This window comes from Pristiophorus japonicus, chromosome 4 (assembly GCF_044704955.1).
Source record: "Pristiophorus japonicus isolate sPriJap1 chromosome 4, sPriJap1.hap1, whole genome shotgun sequence".
Taxonomy (NCBI): domain Eukaryota; kingdom Metazoa; phylum Chordata; class Chondrichthyes; family Pristiophoridae; genus Pristiophorus; species Pristiophorus japonicus.
This window is the reverse complement of record NC_091980.1, coordinates 108,142,553-108,163,396: the sequence shown is the minus strand read 5'-3', so window position 1 is coordinate 108,163,396 and position 20,844 is coordinate 108,142,553. Positions and strand designations below refer to the sequence as shown.

Here is a 20,844-nt window from a genome sequence, read left to right as displayed (position 1 = left end):
AATGGAGGCTCCTCAGGCTGCTGACACCATGACGGTAGTAAGTATGATGGATGTCTCCTTACTGTCAAAGTAGCTGAAGAATATCACTTTTGAGTCCAACCTCGGGCCATTATTATGTACAGCTTAATGGCACCTTCGTGGAGAGCACAGGGCTGATCCCAGAGACACAGAAGAATTAGTCAAGAAGTTAACAAAGTAGCATGGCCTGATGAAAGGGCATGAAATTAAAATGTCTCAAGTGTTTGAGGATCTCACCTACAGCAACAATACATTCAGTATGTGGCGCTGCTTTGTTCACTCTTGACCAATTTTACTGCTTCTCTGGGATCAGCTCTGTGAACATAAGAACATAAGAACATAAGAACATAAGAACATAAGAACATGAGAAATATGAGCAGGAGTAGGTCATACAGCCCCTCGAGCCTGCTCCGCCATTTAATACGATCATGGCTGATCCGATCATGGTCTCAGGTCCATTTCCCTGCCCGCTCTCCATAACCCCTTATTCCCTCATCGTTTAAGAAACTGTCTATTTCTGTCTTAAATGTATTCAATGTCCCGGCTTCCACAGCTCTCTGAGGCAGCGAATTCCACAGATCCACAACCATCTGAGAGAAGAAATTTCTCCTCATCTCAGTTTTAAATGGGCGACCCCTTAGTCTAAGATTATGCCCTCTAGTTCTTGTCTCCCCTATCAGTGGAAACATCCTCTCTGCATCCACCTTGTCAAGCCCCCTCATAATCTTATACATTTTGATAAGATCACCTCTCATTCTTCTGAATTCCAGTGAGTAGAGGCCCAACCTACTCAGCCTTTCCTCATAAGTCAACCCCCTCATCTCCGGAATCAACCTTGTGAATATTCTCTGAACTGCTTCCAAAGCAAGTATATACTTTCGTAAATATGGAAAGCAAAACTGCACACAGTATCCCAGGTGTGGCCTCACCAATACCCTGTACAAATGTAACAAGACTTCCCTGCTTTTATACTCCATCCCCTTTGCAATAAAGGCCAAGATTCCATTGGCCTTCCTGATCACTTGCTGTACCTGCATACTATCCTTTTGTGTTTCATGCACAAGTACCCCCAGGTCACGCTGTACTGCAGCACTTTGCAATCTTTCTCCATTTAAATAATAATTTCTCTCTTTGATTATTTTCTGCCAAAATGCATGACCTCACACTTTCCATCTGCCAAATTGTTGTCCCCTCGCTTAGCCTGTCTATGTCCTTTTGCAGATTTTTTGTGTCCTCCTCACACATTGTTTTTCCTCTCATCTTTGTATCATCAGCAAACTTGGCTACGTTACACTCCGTCCCTTCCTCCAAGTCGTTAATATAGATTGTAAATAGTTGGGGTCCAAGCACTGATTCCGTGGCACACCACTGGTTACTGATTGCCAACCCAAGAATGAACCATTTATCCCGACTCTCTGTTTTCTGTTCGTTAGCCAATCCTCTATTCATGCTAATATATTATCCCCAACCCCGTGAACTTTTATCGGTGCAGTAACCTTTAATGTGGCACCTTGTCAAATGCCTTCTGGAAATCCAAATACACCACATCCACTGGTTCCCCTTTATCCACACTGTTTGTCACATCCTCAAAGAATTCTAGCAAATCTGTCAAACATGACTTCCCCTTCATAAATCCATGCTGACTCTGCCTGATCGAAATTTGCTTTTCCAAATGCTTCTTTAATAATGGACTCCAACATCTTCCCAACCACAGATGTTAGTCTAACTGGTCTATAATTTCCTGCTTTTTGTCTGCTTCCTTTTTTAAATAAGGGCATTACATTTGCAGTTTTCCAATCTGCTGGGACCTCCCGAGAATCCAGGGAATTTTGGTAAATTACAACCAATGCATCCACAATCCCTGCTGCTACTTCTCTTAAGACCATAGGATGCAAGCCATCAGGTGCAGGGGATTTACCTGCCTTTCGTCCCATTATCTTACTGAGTACCACCTCCTTAGTGATTGTGATTGTGTTAAGTTCCTCACCCCTATAGTCCCTTGACTATCCGCTGATGGTGGTCAGTTCAAAAGATATAAGGATTGCTTAAAGACCAAGCTAAAAAAAAAGGCATCTCAACTGACAAATGACAGCATGAAGCTCATGACAGCGAAAAATGACTCAAGATGATTTACAATGACACGTGTAGCTTGAAAACAAGTTGTAGCCAGCTAGACAAAGAGAAGTGAGCCCAAAGGAAATCAAGGAAAGATCAGCTCTCAAGTCAATCCGATGTGCTGTGTGTAGGAAAACATTTCTTGTGAAAATTCAGGATTACATTCATACAAGAACCCACAATCTGTACTAATTGGAGATGGATTATGGGCAGTCATCATCAATACTGACAGACAAACCATCAACACGAGTGATTGAAAGATGAAGTGCAGCAAATCATCATTCACACTAGCCTTTTGGGGGAGGTACAGAGAAGGAACTTGTTGAGGGGAAAGGGGAGGCCTAAGGTTTCCTGTGGAGTGTGAAGGAGCACTCCTGCACCTCCTGCCTTATAAGGAAACCTAAATAAAATGTTTTGTTAAAACCTACCTCATTGAGCCTCTACTGGCCTGCGATGCAATTCCTGGCAGATTTGGCCTGGTGGTGAAGACAACACTGCTTGCCCACTCAGACATCAAGATAAAATTGCAGTCGGGTCCCAATCTGAATATTTAAAACAGGACCCCACCGCCTTTCGGCAGCAGCGGGATCCCAGGGTGGGAGGGTAAGTCACTTCCGTATTTTAACTCTTCAATCCAACCCCCACCCACCCACCCCTCCCCCACCCACCCACCGGGCCCCGCTTCCACCAGTCCATGGTTAATTAAAACTGAGGTCTTTGTATTCCAGGTAAAACAATATTAATTAAACAATTATTCATCTAGCACACCTCTAATTCTAATTTCACTTTCACAATTGATGAAATAAGTGCAGACCTACCTGTGACTTTATCTATGGTCTCTTCCGTTACATGATTCATCTGATGCACCCATTCACCATTGCATTTGAAATATATCTGTGTGGCTGGTGTTGCTTTGCAGACCAAGGTGACAGGTTTGTTTTTTACAATGTACACATCCTCTGGTTCAACCAGAAAATGAGGCAAGGATTCTGAAGAAGCCACTGGAATGGTTTCAGACTGTGTCTCACTGTATTCTGCATCTGAAGAAAAATGCATAGTGTTAAGAATTGTAATTTTTTCTGTTTAAAAAAAAAAATCGTTCTTGAAATGTGGATGTTACCAGCATTTATTCCTCATCCCTATTTGCCCAGAGAAGGCAATGGTGGGATTGCTTTCTAGGCCACTTCACAAGGAAGTTAAGAGTCAACCACGTTGCTGTGGGACTGGAGTCATATATAGGCCAGACCGGGTAAGGATGACAGGGTTCCTTTGCTAAAGATCATCAGAGGACCAGTGATTTATGACAATTTGACAGCTTTATGATCATTTTAACAGACACTAGGTTTTTTTTAAGGAGATGATTTGTTGTTTCTCTTTTCTCACTATGGCCATTTAAAAATCAGCAATAGAAGTCAACCACATCGTTTTAAATCGAGAACTTATTATCTGTATCTGTTAATTAATATCATAATCTGCAAAAGTAGGGTTAGGCAAAAATGACAGTGATCAAGACAGAGCAGCCATTTTCATCATGCAATGGTGTTGATGATTAAAATATAATAGTGATTTATAGACTTAGCTATTGTAATATAAGTCACACAACATATGACTAGAATGTGATCAATTTGATTAATGTACATCATGCAATTATTTTGTTACATTTATAGTACACAAAGCTGTAACTTATTTGATTTAGTTCTGGATAAACCAAAAGAACCAGTCAGTGTAATTCCTTGTAATAAAGATCCCTTAAAATTATACTCTTGAATGTTAGTGTATGAAGACTGATTTTTAATGGATGAACACCTCCATTAAACTAGCAAAGGCATTTCATATGAATATGCTATATTAAAAGAGCTAATTTCAAGGTAAAATGGTTTAATTGAATCCTCATCTCGCGTTACTGAAAAACTGCTGGAATAATTCTTTATTGCCACTCAATTCAATTGTTTCAAAGAGGGAAACTGTCGTGAAAAAAGTCAATTTATTTACTTCCAGGAAACATTTAACCAATATTTGGCTTGAAAACTCCAAATAAAATTGTACCAGAATGCACTATAGATATTTCTTAAAACTTTGACAGAACTGGAAAGCTGAAAACAGTTCTATTCAGCTCCAGAAAATCCAGTTCCAATCCATAAGTGACCAGTCACTCTTAAAAATGCAAATCCATATTAAATCTGTACTATCCAGTCAGAAATACTAACAAATGAAGGAACTTTAAGGTGCAATTTTTATATTTTTGAAGAAACTTTGCATTTGAAATTTATAATTTAAAGTATGAGAAATATGTTTATTCTCAGGGTTACAACAACATATTGTAGGAATTAATTAATGACAATCAATAAAATTCTCTCAATACAAGCCATAATTAGCTTGGCAATTGAGCCTGGAGAGCGGATCAGGATTTCAGTGTATTTGAGCTGAGGGTAGCAGCAGACGTGGTCAATCTGACGGAGGTGGACATACTGGCTCTGTGGTGGAGAGGATGTAGGGTAAAAAGCTGAGCTTGAGGCCACAGACCTTTTCCGACAGAATGGCCTGGCAGGGCGTCAGTAGCGAATGAATGGCATGTGTGGCTGAAGTCCAAGATGATTGCTTCAGACCGTACAAATTTTAGCTGGATGAAATTGCTGCTGATTCAAGATGCATGTTGGACAAGTAGTCTTACAGCACAGAGGCAGGGAGGGCTCCAGAAAGATGGTGAACAGGAAGAACTGGTTGTTGATATTGTCAAGAGGGAGCATGTAGGTGAGGTAGAGGAGAAGGCCAAAGATGGGTCCTTGGAAGATTCTCAAGGTGAAAGTGCAAGGAAGAGAAGTTATGTGTAGAGGTGCTCTGGCTTCAATTGGATAGGTAAGCCTGGAACTAAGCGAACTAAGTTGGACTAATGGAGGAGAGGCATTGCAAGATAATTGTGTGGTAAACTTTCTCAATGCTGCAGTGAAGTTAAGGAAGACAAGGAGAAATAATGCACCATCATCACAGTTACAGAGAATGTTGTTCATAACTTTAGTTAGGGTAATTTTGGTTCTGTAGGTGGAAACCTGATTGGAGGGCTTCAAACAGGGGAAGTGCAGCAGATGGACACAGATCTGGGAAATGACAACACGTTCAAGGACACTGGGGAGAAAAAGAAAGTTGGAGAAGGGGGGAAAGAGGAGGGAGGGTGTTTTTTTTATGGAGAGGGGTCATGATGGCAGTTTTAAAGGGGCCGGGATGGTTCCTAAAGAGAGGAAACAATTTACAATGGCAGCTAGCATGAGGGTTAGGATGGGAATTTTTGTCCAGAAGTTTATTGGAAATGGGGTTGAGAAAGTAGGGGGTGAGTCTCATGGGCCTGATGAGCTCAGAGTACGCAAGAACATAAGAATTAGGAGCAGTAGTAGACCATATGGCCCCTCAAACCTGCTCTGCCATTCAATAAGATTTTCAACCTCAACTCTACTTTCCCACCCGATTCCCACATCCCATGATTCACTTAGAGTCCACAAATCTATCTGTGGTGTATGTAGCACACAAATCACTGACTCCACACGGTCTGGTGTAAGTCTAACTGCTGTGACCTTCGTCCTTTATTGTTCAGCTCCAGAGTGCCTCCCAGGTGTGGTGGTCAGCCTTATATAATCCTTGTTACAGGTACTACCAGGGTTTCCCACCGCAACGCCCTCTGTGGTGTGGCATAGTACTTAAATTACATTTAAGGTACTGGGACGATACACACATCATTACATAACACTATCTATCTCAGCTTTGAATGTACTCAACAATTCAGTATCCACAGCCCTTTGCGGTAGAGAATTCCAAAGATTCACAACCTTCTGAGTGAAGAGGTTCCTCCGCATTTCAGTCTTAAATAGCCGACCCCTTATCCTGAGACAATGCCCCCTAGTATTAGACTCTCTAGTCAGGGGAAACAATCTCTCAGCATCTGCCCTGTCAATCCTCCTCAGAATTTTATATGTTTTAATGAGATCACCTCTCATTCTTCTAAACTCCAGAGAGTATAGGCCCAATCTACTCAATGTTTCCTCATATGAAAATCCTCTCATCCCAGGAATCAATCTCATAAACCTTCATTGCACCACCTCTAAGGCAAGTATATCCTTCCTCAGAAAAGGAGACCAAAACTGTACATAATACTCCAGGTGTGGTCTCACCAAAGCCCTGTACAATTGTAGCAAGACTTCCTTACTCTTGTACTCCAACCCACTCCAATAAAGGCCAACATGCATTTGCCTTCTTAATTGCTTGCTGTACCTATATGCTAACTCTCTTGGTTTCCTGTATGAGGGCACTTAAATCTCTCTGAACACCAACATTAAATAGTTTCTCAGCATTTAAAAATATTGGTGCTGAAATTGCCCCGTGCTGGGTTTGGGGTGGTCATTTCGCTAAAAGTGATATTTTTCACGCCGGCTCAGTAAGAACTAGCCCCATCACGGATTGAGCTCTCTAATTTAAAAATAATGTTGCCTGTGCTAACAGAGCATTCCCCTGGCGTTCGTACGCGCTTCTTTTAAAGGGGATGGCCGCTGCGAACACTGCAGCCTCATTAAGGTTCCCACTGGGCCACCATGGAGGGTGTAGGCTGGGCCAGCGGCCTGGCACCCAAGAGGGGGTGCATGTTAGCGGCCCGGCCACACCAGCGGCCGTCATCGTCGGGCCGATTGAAAAAAGATGGCTACCACCTCCCATTTAAGGGCGACCAGGTTGACATAACTTCTTGCACTGGGAAGCTGTCAGTGGCAATGCCTCACGGCGACCTCACGTACCGCGGGGCAATTTCCCGAGGGGCGCAAAGGGGTTGGCGTGCACGACTTTTAGACTTTCCAAGTATTTTTCCTTGACTGATGTTAATTACTTTAAGTTCCTCAATCTCATTAGCCCCTTGATTCTCCACACATGGGAAGCGATGGGAGAACAACTGAAGTTAAAAATGACCAAGTAAAAACAAACTAATTCACTGCTATATTTTTGTTAGCTTTTATACAGTTGAGCAAAATGTACAGAAATATACTTAGTTGCATTGCATACTGGTAGGTTTTGTATTGCTCTGTTGGATTATTGCAACATACCATAACATCAGTCTACAGGTTTCTACCATCAATTTGTGACACATTGATTGCATCAATTCATCAATGTAAGATACAAGTCCAGAAAAGGAACTCACTGAACCCTTTCAAATATGTTTCATGTATGCATTTAACTGTTAATGAAAAATAAATGTTCTGAGACTGATGGGAGATATATATCACTTTCCGTCACATCAAGAAGCCAGTGTGATTATATTTGGCATGCAACAGCATGGAAAATAAATTAGGTGTGTTTCACTGAACATAATATTTTTTAATGTTTCCTGAGTAGAATGTTTATATTACATTACAAGAAACAATAATTGAAACTTTTGCTACTTAATCAAAGATACTCATAGTGATTAAAAATAAATTTCACATGAGACAATCACAGTGGTTTACAGTGAACTGATGAACAACAGCTTACAAAATTGTATTCATTGTACAAACTGTATTATAGTTGGACCGAGGATTTCCTCAGTGATTTTCACTGCTGTTGCCCCTTTCAAAATATTCCTGCCGGTTAACAGTCGAGGGAATTACACATGGCTTTCCTGGGTCTGCTCATTTACATTCCCATTATCATAGAATCATAGAATGGTTACAGCACGGAAGGAGGTCATTCGGCCCGTTTAGCCCGTGCCGGCTCTCTGCAAGAGCACTTCAGCTAGTCCTACTCCCCCGCCCTTTCCCTGTAATAGCTGGAGATTACACTACCCACCCAACACAGAGAGTGAGTGTGGGCTGGAGATTAAATTACCCACCCAACACAGTGAGTGAGAGCAGGTTGGAGATTACACTACCCACCCAACACAGAGAGTGAGTGTGGGCTGGAGATTAAATTACCCACCCAACACAGAGTGAGTGCAGGCTGGAGATTACACTACCCACCCAACACAGAGTGAGTGCAGGCTGGAGATTAAATTACCCACCCAACACAGAGTGAGTGCAGGCTGGAGATTACACTACCCACCCAACACAGAGTGAGTGCAGGCTGGAGATTACACTACCCACCCAACACAGTGAGTGAGTGCAGGCTGGAGATTACACAGCCCACCCAACACAGTGAGTGATTGCAGGCTGGAGATTACACAGCCCACCCAACACAGTGCGTGATTGCAGGCTGGAGATTACACTACCCACCCAACACAGTGAGTGAGGTGGGCTGGGGATTACACTGCCCACCCAACACAGTGCGTGAGGTGGGCTGTAGTGAAAAACCTGTGTAAGACTGCTTTAGGCAGCTGAATTACCAGCAATTCCTGTACAGCCTTTAAGAACATAGTTCAGCCTGCACTTCAACAGCAGACTGGGGCACAAGAAGCTAAGAGAGGAACAGTGATTTGCTCTTTCATTACACACTGCACTGCATGTCTTTGCAATAATTTTATTATACTTCTATAGAATTATGAACAGTCAATGCCCATCTGGACCATCTGGACCAGAGGGCAGCAGGGCAAGGCACCAAGCTTTTTAAAAATTCAGTCATGGGATGTGGGAGGCGCTGGCAAGGCTGCATTTATTGCCCATCCCCAATTGCCCTTGAGAAGGTGGCAGTGAGCCACCATTGCAGAGGGCAGTTAAGAGTCTACCACATTGCTATGGGTCCGGAGTCACATATAGACCAGACTAGAATGGCAGTTTTCTTTCCCTAAAGGACATTAGTGGATTGATGTGTTTTTATAACAATCCGGTAGTTTAGTGGTCACCATTATTGTTAATATCTTTCTATTCCAGATTTATTTAATTGAATTTAAATTCCCAGTGTGGGATTTGAATTCATGTCCTCTGGATCATTAGTCCAGGCCTCTGGATTACTAGTCCAGTAACGTAACCACTATGCTACTGTACCCGAGAACTCATAACTTAACTCATTCAGACCTCCCAGCCCTTCTGGAAGGCACTGAAGGCAGGACAAACAGACTCTTGCCCCCATGCTAGCTAGAAATATCACTCACACTACCAAGAGGGATTCTGGGGTGGTCCCAGCGGATTTGAAATTCGTAAAAGTAATGTCCCTATTTAAAAATGGAGGCAGACAAAAAGCAGGAAACTATAGACCAGTTAGCCTAACACCTGTCATTGGGAAAATGCTGCAATCCATTATTAAGGAAGCTGTAGCAGGACATTTGGAAAAGTATAATTCAATTAAGCAGAGTCAGCATGGTTTTATGAAAGGGAAATCATATTTGACAAATTTGCTGGAGTTCTTTGAGGATGTAACGAGCAGGGTGGATAAGGGGGATCCAGCGGATGTGGTGTATTTGGATTTCCAGAAAGCATTCGATAAGGTGCCACATAAAAGGTGACTGCACAAGATTAAAGTTCATGGGGTTGGGGGTAATATATTAGCATGGATAGAGGATTGGCTAAAGAACAGAAAACAGAGAGTTGGGATAAGGGTCATTTTCTGGTTGGCGAACAATAACTAGTGGGATGCCGCAGGAATCGGTGCTGGGGCCTCAACTATTTATAATCTATATTAATGACTTGGATGTAGGGACTGAGTGTAACGTTGCCAAGTTTGCTGATGATACAAAGATGGGTGGGAAAGCAAATTGTGAGGACACAAAAAATCTGCAAAGGGATATAAACAGGCTAAGTGGCAGATGGAGTATAATGTGGGAAAATGTGAGGTTATCCGCTAGGGCAGAAAAAATAGTAAAGCAAATTATAATTTAAATGGAGAAAAATTGCAAAGTGCTGCAGTACAGAGGGACCTGGGTGTCCTTGCGCATGAAACTCTTTTGAGTTTACCTGCGAAAACATAAAACATTAAAACGGTGCCACCCGCCTGGGTGACACAGCAGACATTTACAAGGCCCTTTTTTTTTGGTTTTTTTGTTTTGGGCACTAAAATCAAATTTTCCTTTTTTCCAGTGCCCCCTATAAAAGGGGAGGGGGACACTAAAAGCACCGGCAATGAAAACAAATTAAACTTTAAAACGTAAAATCAAATTAAAATTTGGTTGCCGGGCGTGATGATGCACTCCAGTCCCTCCTTGCGCATGAAACACAAAAAATTAGTATGCAGGTGCAGCAAGTAATCAGGAAGGCAAATGGAATGTTGGCCTTTATTGCAAGGGGGATGGAGTATATATGCAGAGAAGTCTTGCTACAACTGTACAGGGTATTGGCGAGGCCACACTTGGGAGTATAGTTTTGGTCTCCGTATCTAAGGAAGGATATACTTGTATTGGAAGCTGTTCAGAGAAGGTTCAATAGGTTGATTCCAGAGATGAGGGGGTTGACTTATGAAGATAGGTTGAGTAGTTGGCTCTATACTCATTGGAGTTCAGAAGAAGGAGAGGTTCATATCGAAACATATAAGATAATGAGCGGGCTAGACAAGGTGGATGCAGAGAGGATATTTCCATTCATTGGGGAAACTAAAACTAGGGGACACAGTCTCAGAATAAGGGGCCGCACATTTAAAACTGAGATGAGGAGAAATTTCTTCTCTCAGAAGGTTGTAAATCTATGGAATTCTCTGCCCCAGAGAGCTATGGAGATTGGGTCATTGAATATATCTAAGGCGGAGATAGACAAATTTTTGAGCGATAAGGGAATAAAGAGTTATAGGGAGCGGGCAGAGAAGTGGAACTGAGTCCATGATCAGTTCAGCCATGTTCTTATTAAATGGCGGAGCAGGCTCGAGGGGCCAGGTGGCCTACTCCTGCTCCTATTTCTTATGTTGTTATGGAAGTGACATTGCCATTGTGTGCCAACTCCCTCACCCCTGACTGCAGAATAGTGAAGCAAAAAGTTCCAAATCCTCAGCAGGATGTTCAATTAAACACACTGCACACTTCTTCCATTTCTTCCTTGCACACCTGGGTACTCTCTTCACCTGCTTAAAGGAACACTTTCACATGTCACCCTTCACAATGCTTTCTATTTCAAGGGGCTTCAATTCAGCAATTAAAAACTCAGAATGTTCAAGCTCCTGCCAAAGTGTAAAAATTATCTTTGGTTTCATACTGCTTTTTTCTAATCTAAAAACCTTCTACTTGCCAACCTTGGCTCAATTACAGCACTCTCATCTCTTCTCCAGTAGATTTTCACACCCCACTCGAGAGACTTGAACCCACACTCTAGGCTGTTCCTGCTGTACAGTACTAAACAAGTGTTGCACTGTCTTTCAGTTGAGATGTTAAACCAAGGTCTTGTCTGGCTGCTCAAGTGGATGTAAATGATCCCATGACATTATTCGAAAATAGAGCTTGAGAATTCTCCTGGTGTACTGCCCAACATTTATGCAATGGGTATATTAGCCTTGTGGTTATGGTACTGGACTAGCAATTCAGAAGGCGTGAGTTCAAATTATGACATTAGTAATTTGTAAAAAATTCTCACGAAATGCATAAACTTTCATTGGAATGCAGTCCTCACCACATAAAGTGGGCATGTTCATGCTAACAGCGAAACGATTTGAATTAAGCTGCCTGAAGTCATCACTTTTTGACTGAATCCCGTTGTTGTTAACAATGTGAACAGCTGATTGAAGACTTGACATTGCCTGAAATTTGCGGAGCTTTTAAATCGGTAAATACTGAATTGTGCGCTTATTACATTTTAAGCGGCGCCTTTAAAATTGACTCCTATGGCAATGACAAATGGTGAACACCATTTGTCTGATAAAGGTGGCTGTCTGTGATAAGCATGGACAGCGTAAGAGGTGGCGACAGTAATATGAAGTTTCACCATTATAGTATGAAATTGCAAATTTAAATTTTGCTTTCCTTTATAAAAAATTTCAACAGATCAAAGGTGTTATGAAACTTACAGCAAATCAAGTATCAGGAATGATTTTGATCTCATCACCCCATTTTTGGCAGGTGTAGGACTAGGAAGATCATATCACTAAGCAGTACTTATCATCCCATTCCTACTGACATCCAGCCTGCTGTGATTTTGGAGCAGACCAGGAATTAAGCATCCTGTCTGAAACAGATGGGAGCTTCATTACTCAATGCAAATTGGAGTCCGATGATATACATAGGGGTCTAAAGCTATTTTAGTACGCCAGCAGGCACATATTGACTAGTACAGCCAGAATTAGGATCTGACTGCAAACCTCAAAACTGAACACTGCAGAGAACTTGAGCTCTGATTCGTTCAACTGCTAAATCACAATAATCCACACTGACATTTGGGCCCAAAATTTCTGTAGGTCATCCAGCACACTGCTGCCATAAGTTGGGCGGGTGTGCAGTGGAAGGCCAGTAAGACTGGGACTCGGATATGCCAGGTCTCAGTCTCAAGTTTCCCGGGGGACCTATCTAGGGCAGGATTTTTGCCCTCACACTCTCCACTACAAATATGGATTCTTGTGTCAGAGAGGTTATGGCCCGAGGAGGGGACACCCAGGCTAGGATTTTTCTCAGCCCCAGCCTAGAATTTACTAGGTGGCGGGTACATGGGATAAAAGGAGGTGTACCGGCCTCTTGGTAAGTACAGGTAGAGCCTTCCATGGGCTCAAGGCCTGCATCTTGGACTGGAACTCCAAAACATGGCCACAATCTTTGAGGCTTCATCGGACCTGGTAAAAGGGGCTGATGGCCCATGGAAAAAAAATACCTTTAAATTGGGTGGCCCTGGGACAGCATCACTTATCCTGCCCCCCCTGATGTCGTGGATGTCTGAGATGCGCTCTTAATGTTCCACCTGACAAGGGTTGGCTGCAGATGTTCCAGGTAGGTGCATCCTGGAACTTATGCTGGGGTTATGGAACATGCATTTTCATTCTTTCAGTGACAACAGGTAACTGGGAAGACAAAGCACAGTTCTCAGACAACATTTAGCGAAAAAAAGTAAATTGACCAATAGAAAACACATGTAGAATAATTTAACCATCGGTGATAATCACAGGAATTTATATATTTTTTAAAATATCTATGGCCAAAATAGAGATGACTTCATCTTCACTCATTTTTAAAATGGAAGGCAGCAGATAGTCCACAGAAAAGACCAAGTGGATTTCGTCTGCAAATTGATTAAGATAAAGTTAATTTTCTGGTGTGAAAAAGGTTTAAATTGAATGGTTTCTTTCCTACCTTTCTGATCCTGTATATTATTTTTTGGTATAAAAAAACAGTAGGTTTAGCTTGTACACAGCGGTCCAGTGGTATGGTATTTATCTCCCTTCTGAGGTAACAGGGTAACATGGTGGATATTTCACATATTTTCCAACAATTTAAACATGGGCTACATTAATCGATACATGGCAGTGAATAAAGACACAAGTTTCAATTCATAAGGTTTCCATCCAAATATAAAACTTAAAATGCTCAAGCCGAATATGCCTGGTGGTAGAGAGCTCAATTTGTAAATGCATAATTGTGATCATACTCATCATCATCTTATAAGTTAAGCATGCAGCACCATGTCAGCAATAGGAGCATAGGAACAAGAGCAGGCCATTCAGCCCCTCAAGCCTGTTCTGCCATTCAATTACATCATACGGAAATTGCAATCTAGGTGTGAACAAAAGCAAAGTATTGGAAAATATCACAAACTACAACTTTAGCTTTAACATTGCTTTGTTTCATAAACTGACCTTGGAATTACCCTTGGTAATAATAAACATGATTCCTGAAATGAGGCATCAGATTATGCCTTTAAATCTTTCATGGGCCTAAAACGGTTAAATTATGAGGACAGGTTGCATGGACTAGTCTTGTATTTCCTTGAATAGTGAAGATTAAGGGGTAATCTAATTGAGGTGTTTAAGATGATCAAAGGGGTTGACAGGGTAGATATAGAGAAACTATTTTCTCTGGTGAGGTAGTGCACAGAACCTTAAAATTAGAGCTAGACTGTTCATGGGTGATGTTTTGAAAGCACTTCTTCATACAAAAGGGTCGTGGAAATCTGGAACTCTCCCCCAAAAAGCTGCCGAGGCTAGGTCAGTTGAAAAAGGGTTTGATTAGGGCAGGGAAAATGGAGTACGAGAAGAAGCTTGCAGGGAACATTAAGGCGGATTGCAAAAGTTTCTATAGGTATGTAAAGAGAAAAAGGTTGGTGAAGACAAACGTAGGTCCCCTGCAGTCAGAATCAGGGGAAGTCATAATGGGGAACAAAGAAATGGCAGACCAATTGAACAAGTACTTTGGTTTGGTATTCACTAAGGAGGATACAAACAACCTTCCGGATATAAAAGGGGTCAGAGGGTCTAGTAAGGAGGGGGAACTGAGGGAAATCTTTATTAGTCGGGAAATTGTGTTGGGGAAATTGATGGGATTGAAGGCCGATAAATCCCCAGGGCCTGATGGACTGCATCCTAGAGTACTTAAGGAGGTGGCCTTGGAAATAGCGGATGCATTGACAGTCATTTTCCAACATTCCATTGACTCTGGATCAGTTCCTATGGAATGGAGGGTAGCCAATGTAACTCCACTTTTTAAAAAAGGAGGGAGAGAGAAAACAGGGAATTATAGACCGGTCAGCCTGACCTCAGTAGTGGGTAAAATGATGGAATCAATTATTAAGGATGTCATAGCAGTGCATCTGGAAAATGGTGACATGATAGGTCCAAGTCAGCATGGATTTGTGAAAGGGAAATCATGCTTGACAAATCTTCTGGAATTTTTTGAGGATGTTTCCAGTAAAGTGGACAAAGGAGAACCAGTTGATGTGGTATATTTGGACTTTCAGAAGGCTTTCGACAAGGTCCCACACAAGAGATTAATGTGCAAAGTTAAAGCACATGGGATTGGGGGTAGTGTGCTGACGTGGATTGAGAACTGGTTGTCAGACAGGAAGCAAAGAGTAGGAGTAAACGGGTACTTTTCAGAATGGCAGGCAGTGACTAGTGGAGTGCCGCAAGGTTCTGTGCTGGGGCCCCAGCTGTTTACATTGTACATTAATGATTTAGACGAGGGGATTAAATGCAGTATCTCCAAATTTGCGGATGATACTAAGTTGGGTGGCAGTGTGAGCTGCGAGGAGGATGCTATTAGGCTGCAGAGTGACTTGGATAGGTTAGGTGAGTGGGCAAATGCATGGCAGATGAAGTATAATGTGGATAAATGTGAGGTTATCCACTTTGGTGGTAAAAACAGAGAGACAGACTATTACCTGAATGGTGACAGATTAGGAAAAGGGAAGGTGCAACGAGACCTGGGTGTCATGGTACATCAGTCATTGAAGGTTAGCATGCAGGTACAGCAGGCGGTTAAGAAAGCAAATGGCATGTTGGCCTTCATAGCGAGGGGATTTGAATGCAGGGGCAGGGAGGTGTTGCTACAGTTGTACAGGGCCTTGGTGAGGCCACACCTGGAGTATTGTGTACAGTTTTGGTCTCCTAACTTGAGGAAGGACATTCTTGCTATTGAGGGAGTGCAGCGAAGGTTCACCAGACTGATTCCCGGGATGGCGGGACTGACCTATCAAGAAAGATTGGATCAACTGGGCTTGTATTCACTGGAGTTCAGAAGAATGAGAGGGGACCTCATAGAAACGTTTAAAATTCTGACGGGTTTAGACAGGTTAGATGCAGGAAGAATGTTCCCAATGTTGGGGAAGTCCAGAACCAGGGGTCACAGTCTGAGGATAAGGGGTAAGCCATTTAGGACCGAGATGAGGAGAAACTTCTTCACCCAGAGAGTGGTGAACCTGTGGAATTCTCTACCACAGAAAGTAGTTGAGGCCAATTCACTAAATATATTCAAAAGGGAGTTAGATGAAGTCCTTACTACTCGGGGGATCAAGGGTTTTGGCGAGAAAGCAGGAAGGGGGTACTGAAGTTTCATGTTCAGCCATGAACTCATTGAATGGCGGTGCAGGCTAGAAGGGCTGAATGGCCTGCTCCTGCACCTATTTTCTATGTTTCTATATCTATGTTTCTATGATGGTTATTACTATGATCACAATTATGCATTTACAAATTGAGCTCTCTACCACCAGGCATATCCGGCTTGAGCATTTTAGTTTTATATTTGGATGGAAACCTTAACATAAATTAATAGACAATATGAGAAATCTTTTAGGCCTGAATATTTCTCCAATGGTGGTTTTCCCCGCTGGATGTGCAGTGGTGCTGGAATTCCAGCAGTTGGTGTGACCCTGTGGTAACCCGAGCCACTTTCCTGGGCTGAAGTTAATTTGCTATTCAGGGCAGGCTGAGAGCAGCATTCCTGCTCCTAAATGGCTGCCCACCTCTGAGAGGGAGGGAAATGCAATGTATCTGCAGTGTATAAATTGCTGTAGCTGTTCAAAGGAGCAGGCAACTTTGGAAATCCTGGCAGCTCTCATCAAATTGCAACGATGTCTGATGTATTTCTGGTGTATCAGCAGTGGCAAGAACCCCAAAATTTGCTGTGGAGGTTCTTCTTGCAGAAATAAGGTTAAGCAGTGATTAGTTCTGAGGCACGGAGCACTGGAAGCCTAACAAGGTAGTGGTGCAGGCATTATGGAAGGTGGAAATGGCAGTCAGTGGCACCTCTTCCTGCACATTTGCAACACGTCCTGCTCCTGTCCTTCTTGCACCTTCTCTTCCTTCTCTGCAGAGGAAAGAATCAATCCTTCACAAATAGCAACTAGGATTCTTGCAGCATCAATTCCTTCATTGTGCCTATTCTCTGCTGTTCTTAGATGACAGAATGGGGTCATAAATCAAGGGTAGAGGGTATCCCTAATCACCAGATAACCATCCAGACACATGCCTCTGGCTGAATATTCCTGAAGTGATAAACTACTGCTTCAGCACAAAAATATTGTGGACAGCTTCCTGGATAGCATGCAGTCACATTAAGAATAATGTGGCTGGCATCACACACTGAGTGAGCGAGTGAAAGCCTTTTCTATTGATTTAGTTTAATGGAAGCTCATATGGTGCCTTTAGTGCCACATGGGTCCGATCTATAGTGCCCTGAACCTGGGGAACTTGACCATTTACACTCTCTGCTTCACTGGGTCCATAGGGAGTCAAATGAATTGTGAGGCCCAGCTGAACGGAGCTTCAAAAGGACATCTGTTACCTGCTTTATGCAGTGGTGGATTGCAGACTGCCTATGTAGTTTATGTTTCCCCAAAGCAGCCTGGAAAGATCCTGTGGCATAAAAATTTAAAGCAGTTGTAATTTTTATGGCCATTGACGGGGCTGTACCCATAGTCGAAATGGCTGTAACTCAAGAGCCGACAGCTGGCATAACTCAGACATTACATCAGGTGGAAAACGCATCCTTCACAGACACTAGGGGTGATCTTAACTCTACTCAGCTAGTGAAACAAGGTAGTTAGGCAGCTAAAATCCACCAAATCAATTTTGCCCCTGGAGCTGTTAGGATCTGGCCCGCCAGAGTTTTCACCCGTTTCACTGAGCAGGTGGCAAGGACCACTGCACCAAGCTGGCAGGATCCTTCTTAGCAAAAGCATGGCGGGTCACGAAGTCATCATCGGGACCCAACTGCAGTATTTACTCGGAGGCCTGAGCATAAAACGATAGACAGTTTCCCAGCAGGCCAACCCAGTGCGGGGCCAGGAGAGGCTCATAATGGTAGGTTTGAATGTTTTTTTTTATGTCCTTGTCAGTCTCCACAAGGAAATGTTTGGTCTTCCCTGCCATGATCTCACCCACTGCCCCGCCCCCTGCCAATCTCGATTGCGGGGACCCCCCACGGGACAGCCTGGCCACCCCGCACACATACTTACTCAGTGGGTGGCCTCCGGGCTGCGCAAACTTGTGCTGCATCCCACCGACTTCCCACCTGGAATAGATGGGATATCAGTTGGTGGCAGTATATTGAGGCTCGGACTTAAAATAACACGAGTCACTTTTTTGTTTTGAACTGACCTCAAAACTCATCTGCTGAAAACTTATTATCCCCTTTCTTGTAGCATAAGAAGGGAATTGCAAGTGGAAATTCCATAGTTCTTGAATGTCTCCAATATTTTTAATTTTTGTCCTATGAAGACTTGTACTCCAGAACTAGCCGTCCCTCTAGCCAAGCTGTTCCAGTACAGCTCCAACACTGGCATCGACCCAACAAAGTGGCCAGGTATGTCCACAAAAAGCAGGACAAATCCAATCCGGCCAATTCCCATCAGTCTACTCTCAATCATCAGTAAAGTGATGGAAGGTGTGGTTCACAGTCCTATCAAGCGGCACTTACTCACCATTAACTTACTCACCGATGCTCAGTTCGGGTTCAGCCAGGACCACTCGGTTCCTGACCTCATTACAGTATTGGTCCAAATATGGACAAAAGAGCTGAATTCCTGAGGTGAGAGTGTCTGCTCTTGACATCAAGGCAGCATTTGACTGAGTGTGGCATCAAGGAGCCCTAATAAAATTGAACTCAATGAGAATCAGGGGGAAAACTCTCCACTGGCTGGAGTGTTACCTAGCACAAACAAAGATGTTTGTGGTTGTTGGAGGTCAATCATCCCAGCCCCAGGACATCGCTGCAAGAGTTACTCAGGGCAGTATCCTAAGCCCAACCATCTTCAGCTGCTTCATCAATGACCTTCCCTCCATCATAATGGCAGAAGTGGGGATATTCACTGATGACGGCAGTGTTCAGTTCCATTCATAACTCCTCAGATAATGAATGCCCGCATGCAGCAAGACCTGGACCACATTCAGGCTTGGGTTGATAAGTGGAAAATAACATTCGCGCCACAAAAGTGCCAGGCAATGACTGTCTCCAACAAGCGAGAGTCTAAACACCACCCCTTGATATTGAATTGCATAACCATCACCGAACACTCCACCATCAACATCCTGAAATTTAACTGGATCAGCCACATAAGTAATGTGGCTACAAAAGAAGGTCAGAGGCTGGGTATTTTGCAGCGACTGTCTCACCTCCTGACTCTCCAAAGCCTTTCCACCATCTACAAGGCACAAGTCAGGAGTATGATGGAATACTCTCCACTTGCCTGGATGAGTGCAACTCGAATACTCAAGAAGCTCGACACCATCCAAGACAAAGCAGTCTGCTTGATTTGCACCCCATTTACCACCTTCAACATTCACTCCCTCCACCACCGGGGCACTGTGGCTGCAGTATGTACCAGTTACAAGATGCATCGAAAGCACCTCCCAAACCTGCAATCTCTACCACCTGGAAGGACAAGGGCAGCAGGTGCATAGGAATGCCATCACCTGCAAGTTGCCCTCCAAGTCACACAGCATCCTGACTTGGAAATATATTGACCCTCCTTCATTGTCACTGGGTCAAAATCCTGTAACTCTCTCCCTCACAGCACTGTGGGAGTACCTTCACCTCAAGGCAATGGTTCAAGAAGGCGGCTCACCACCACCTTCTCAAGGGCAATTAGGGATGGGCAATAAATGCTGGCCTTGCCAGCGACTCCCATATCCCAGCAACGAATATAAGAAAAACTAGAATCACCTGGTTTTATTTTCAATAAAGTTTTATTTCCCCTTTTCAAGATCAAATACCTATAAATACGTAATATACTTGCAGCTCTTCAAAATCCTACAATTTTGGGTTCCACAATCTCCTTCCAGCTCTGGAACACTGTACTGAAAGTGACAACCCCTCCTTTATAGTGGTGTTCTTTCCTGGGTTTGGGAAAATGCTGGTCCTGAAACAAAGTGCAGCAGTGAACGAAGTCCCACATACTCACTAGCATTTACATTCGGCAGGATGGTCAATGGGCATGAAGTTGCCATTTCATGAAGCAAAACTTAATTGGACATTTTTAGGGGCGGGGTGCTAGCTGAAGTCTTCCTCTCCCCATTTTCATTCATTTCCTTGATGGTAATGCCTGATCACAGCCATTAATTCGGAGAAAGATTTTCTGTTTCAGCCCCCTCCCCTTTACAGTCCAGATACTGAAATTTGAGGTAGATTGGAACTGGAAACTTTCCCTCCTGTTTCTCCACTAAATTATTTGATTAATCAGGCGTAATGGCTCCGTCAGTAATTATTACCGCCAGCACTAAAACTGACTGGAAATGATAGGACCACAAGTAGATTTACTGCCAATACATATTTTTCTCCTGGTAGTAAATTCACAGAAACAACAATCCCAGGAAGTAACCACTGCCACTGTGGAGGATTTACATAAAAGTGATGACAGGAAGGAGAACAGCACTACCTGCAGTTAAGCCAATTCTGCTGGCAGGGAGCAGAAGTAATCAACCTGTAGAGAAACCATCATCATTGCATGGGTTGTGGATTATTGTACTTGCATTTTGGTTACAATGCCGATTGAGGGAAGAAAAGAGTAACTATAAAGGCCATCACTGTAGGGGGCTGGTACAGATGTTAAATAATTAAATAGATTAAAGCACCCCTGCTAGTATCTCTATTTGTGTCCTTTTGTTGTTTTCTGGGGCTACACATCATTGAGCAGAGAAACTAAGCAATGCCATTGGAGCTGTAATTCTTCAACAAATACCCTTTTCTGTGCGTCAAACATGGAATTTAATATTGATCAATGTAATAGTATCAATGCTATATGACTAAAGGAAAATCAGAGCCCGGTCTACATCTTGATTAAAAGGTTTCTTAATTCAAGTAATCTGATCATTCAGACTATTTGGCATCAACTCCCCACTTTTCCATACTACTTACTTTGTTTAATTCTAAATTATTGCACATTTCATTTTTTAAATTGTTAAAACAAATAACTGAATCGGAAGCAGACTAGAGTAACAGTG

At 42.9% G+C, this 20,844-nt stretch overlaps 1 protein-coding gene across 1 annotated transcript in view; it reads right to left on the bottom strand.

The window, feature by feature from the left end:
- The window catches only part of unc5a (unc-5 netrin receptor A), a 712,676-nt gene that overhangs the window by 357,026 nt on the left and 334,806 nt on the right, over positions 1-20,844 (bottom strand). The window contains exon 2 of the mRNA XM_070877285.1: positions 2,952-3,173. Coding sequence (XP_070733386.1) covers positions 2,952-3,173 — 222 coding nt within the window. The remainder of the gene's footprint in view (positions 1-2,951; positions 3,174-20,844) is intronic.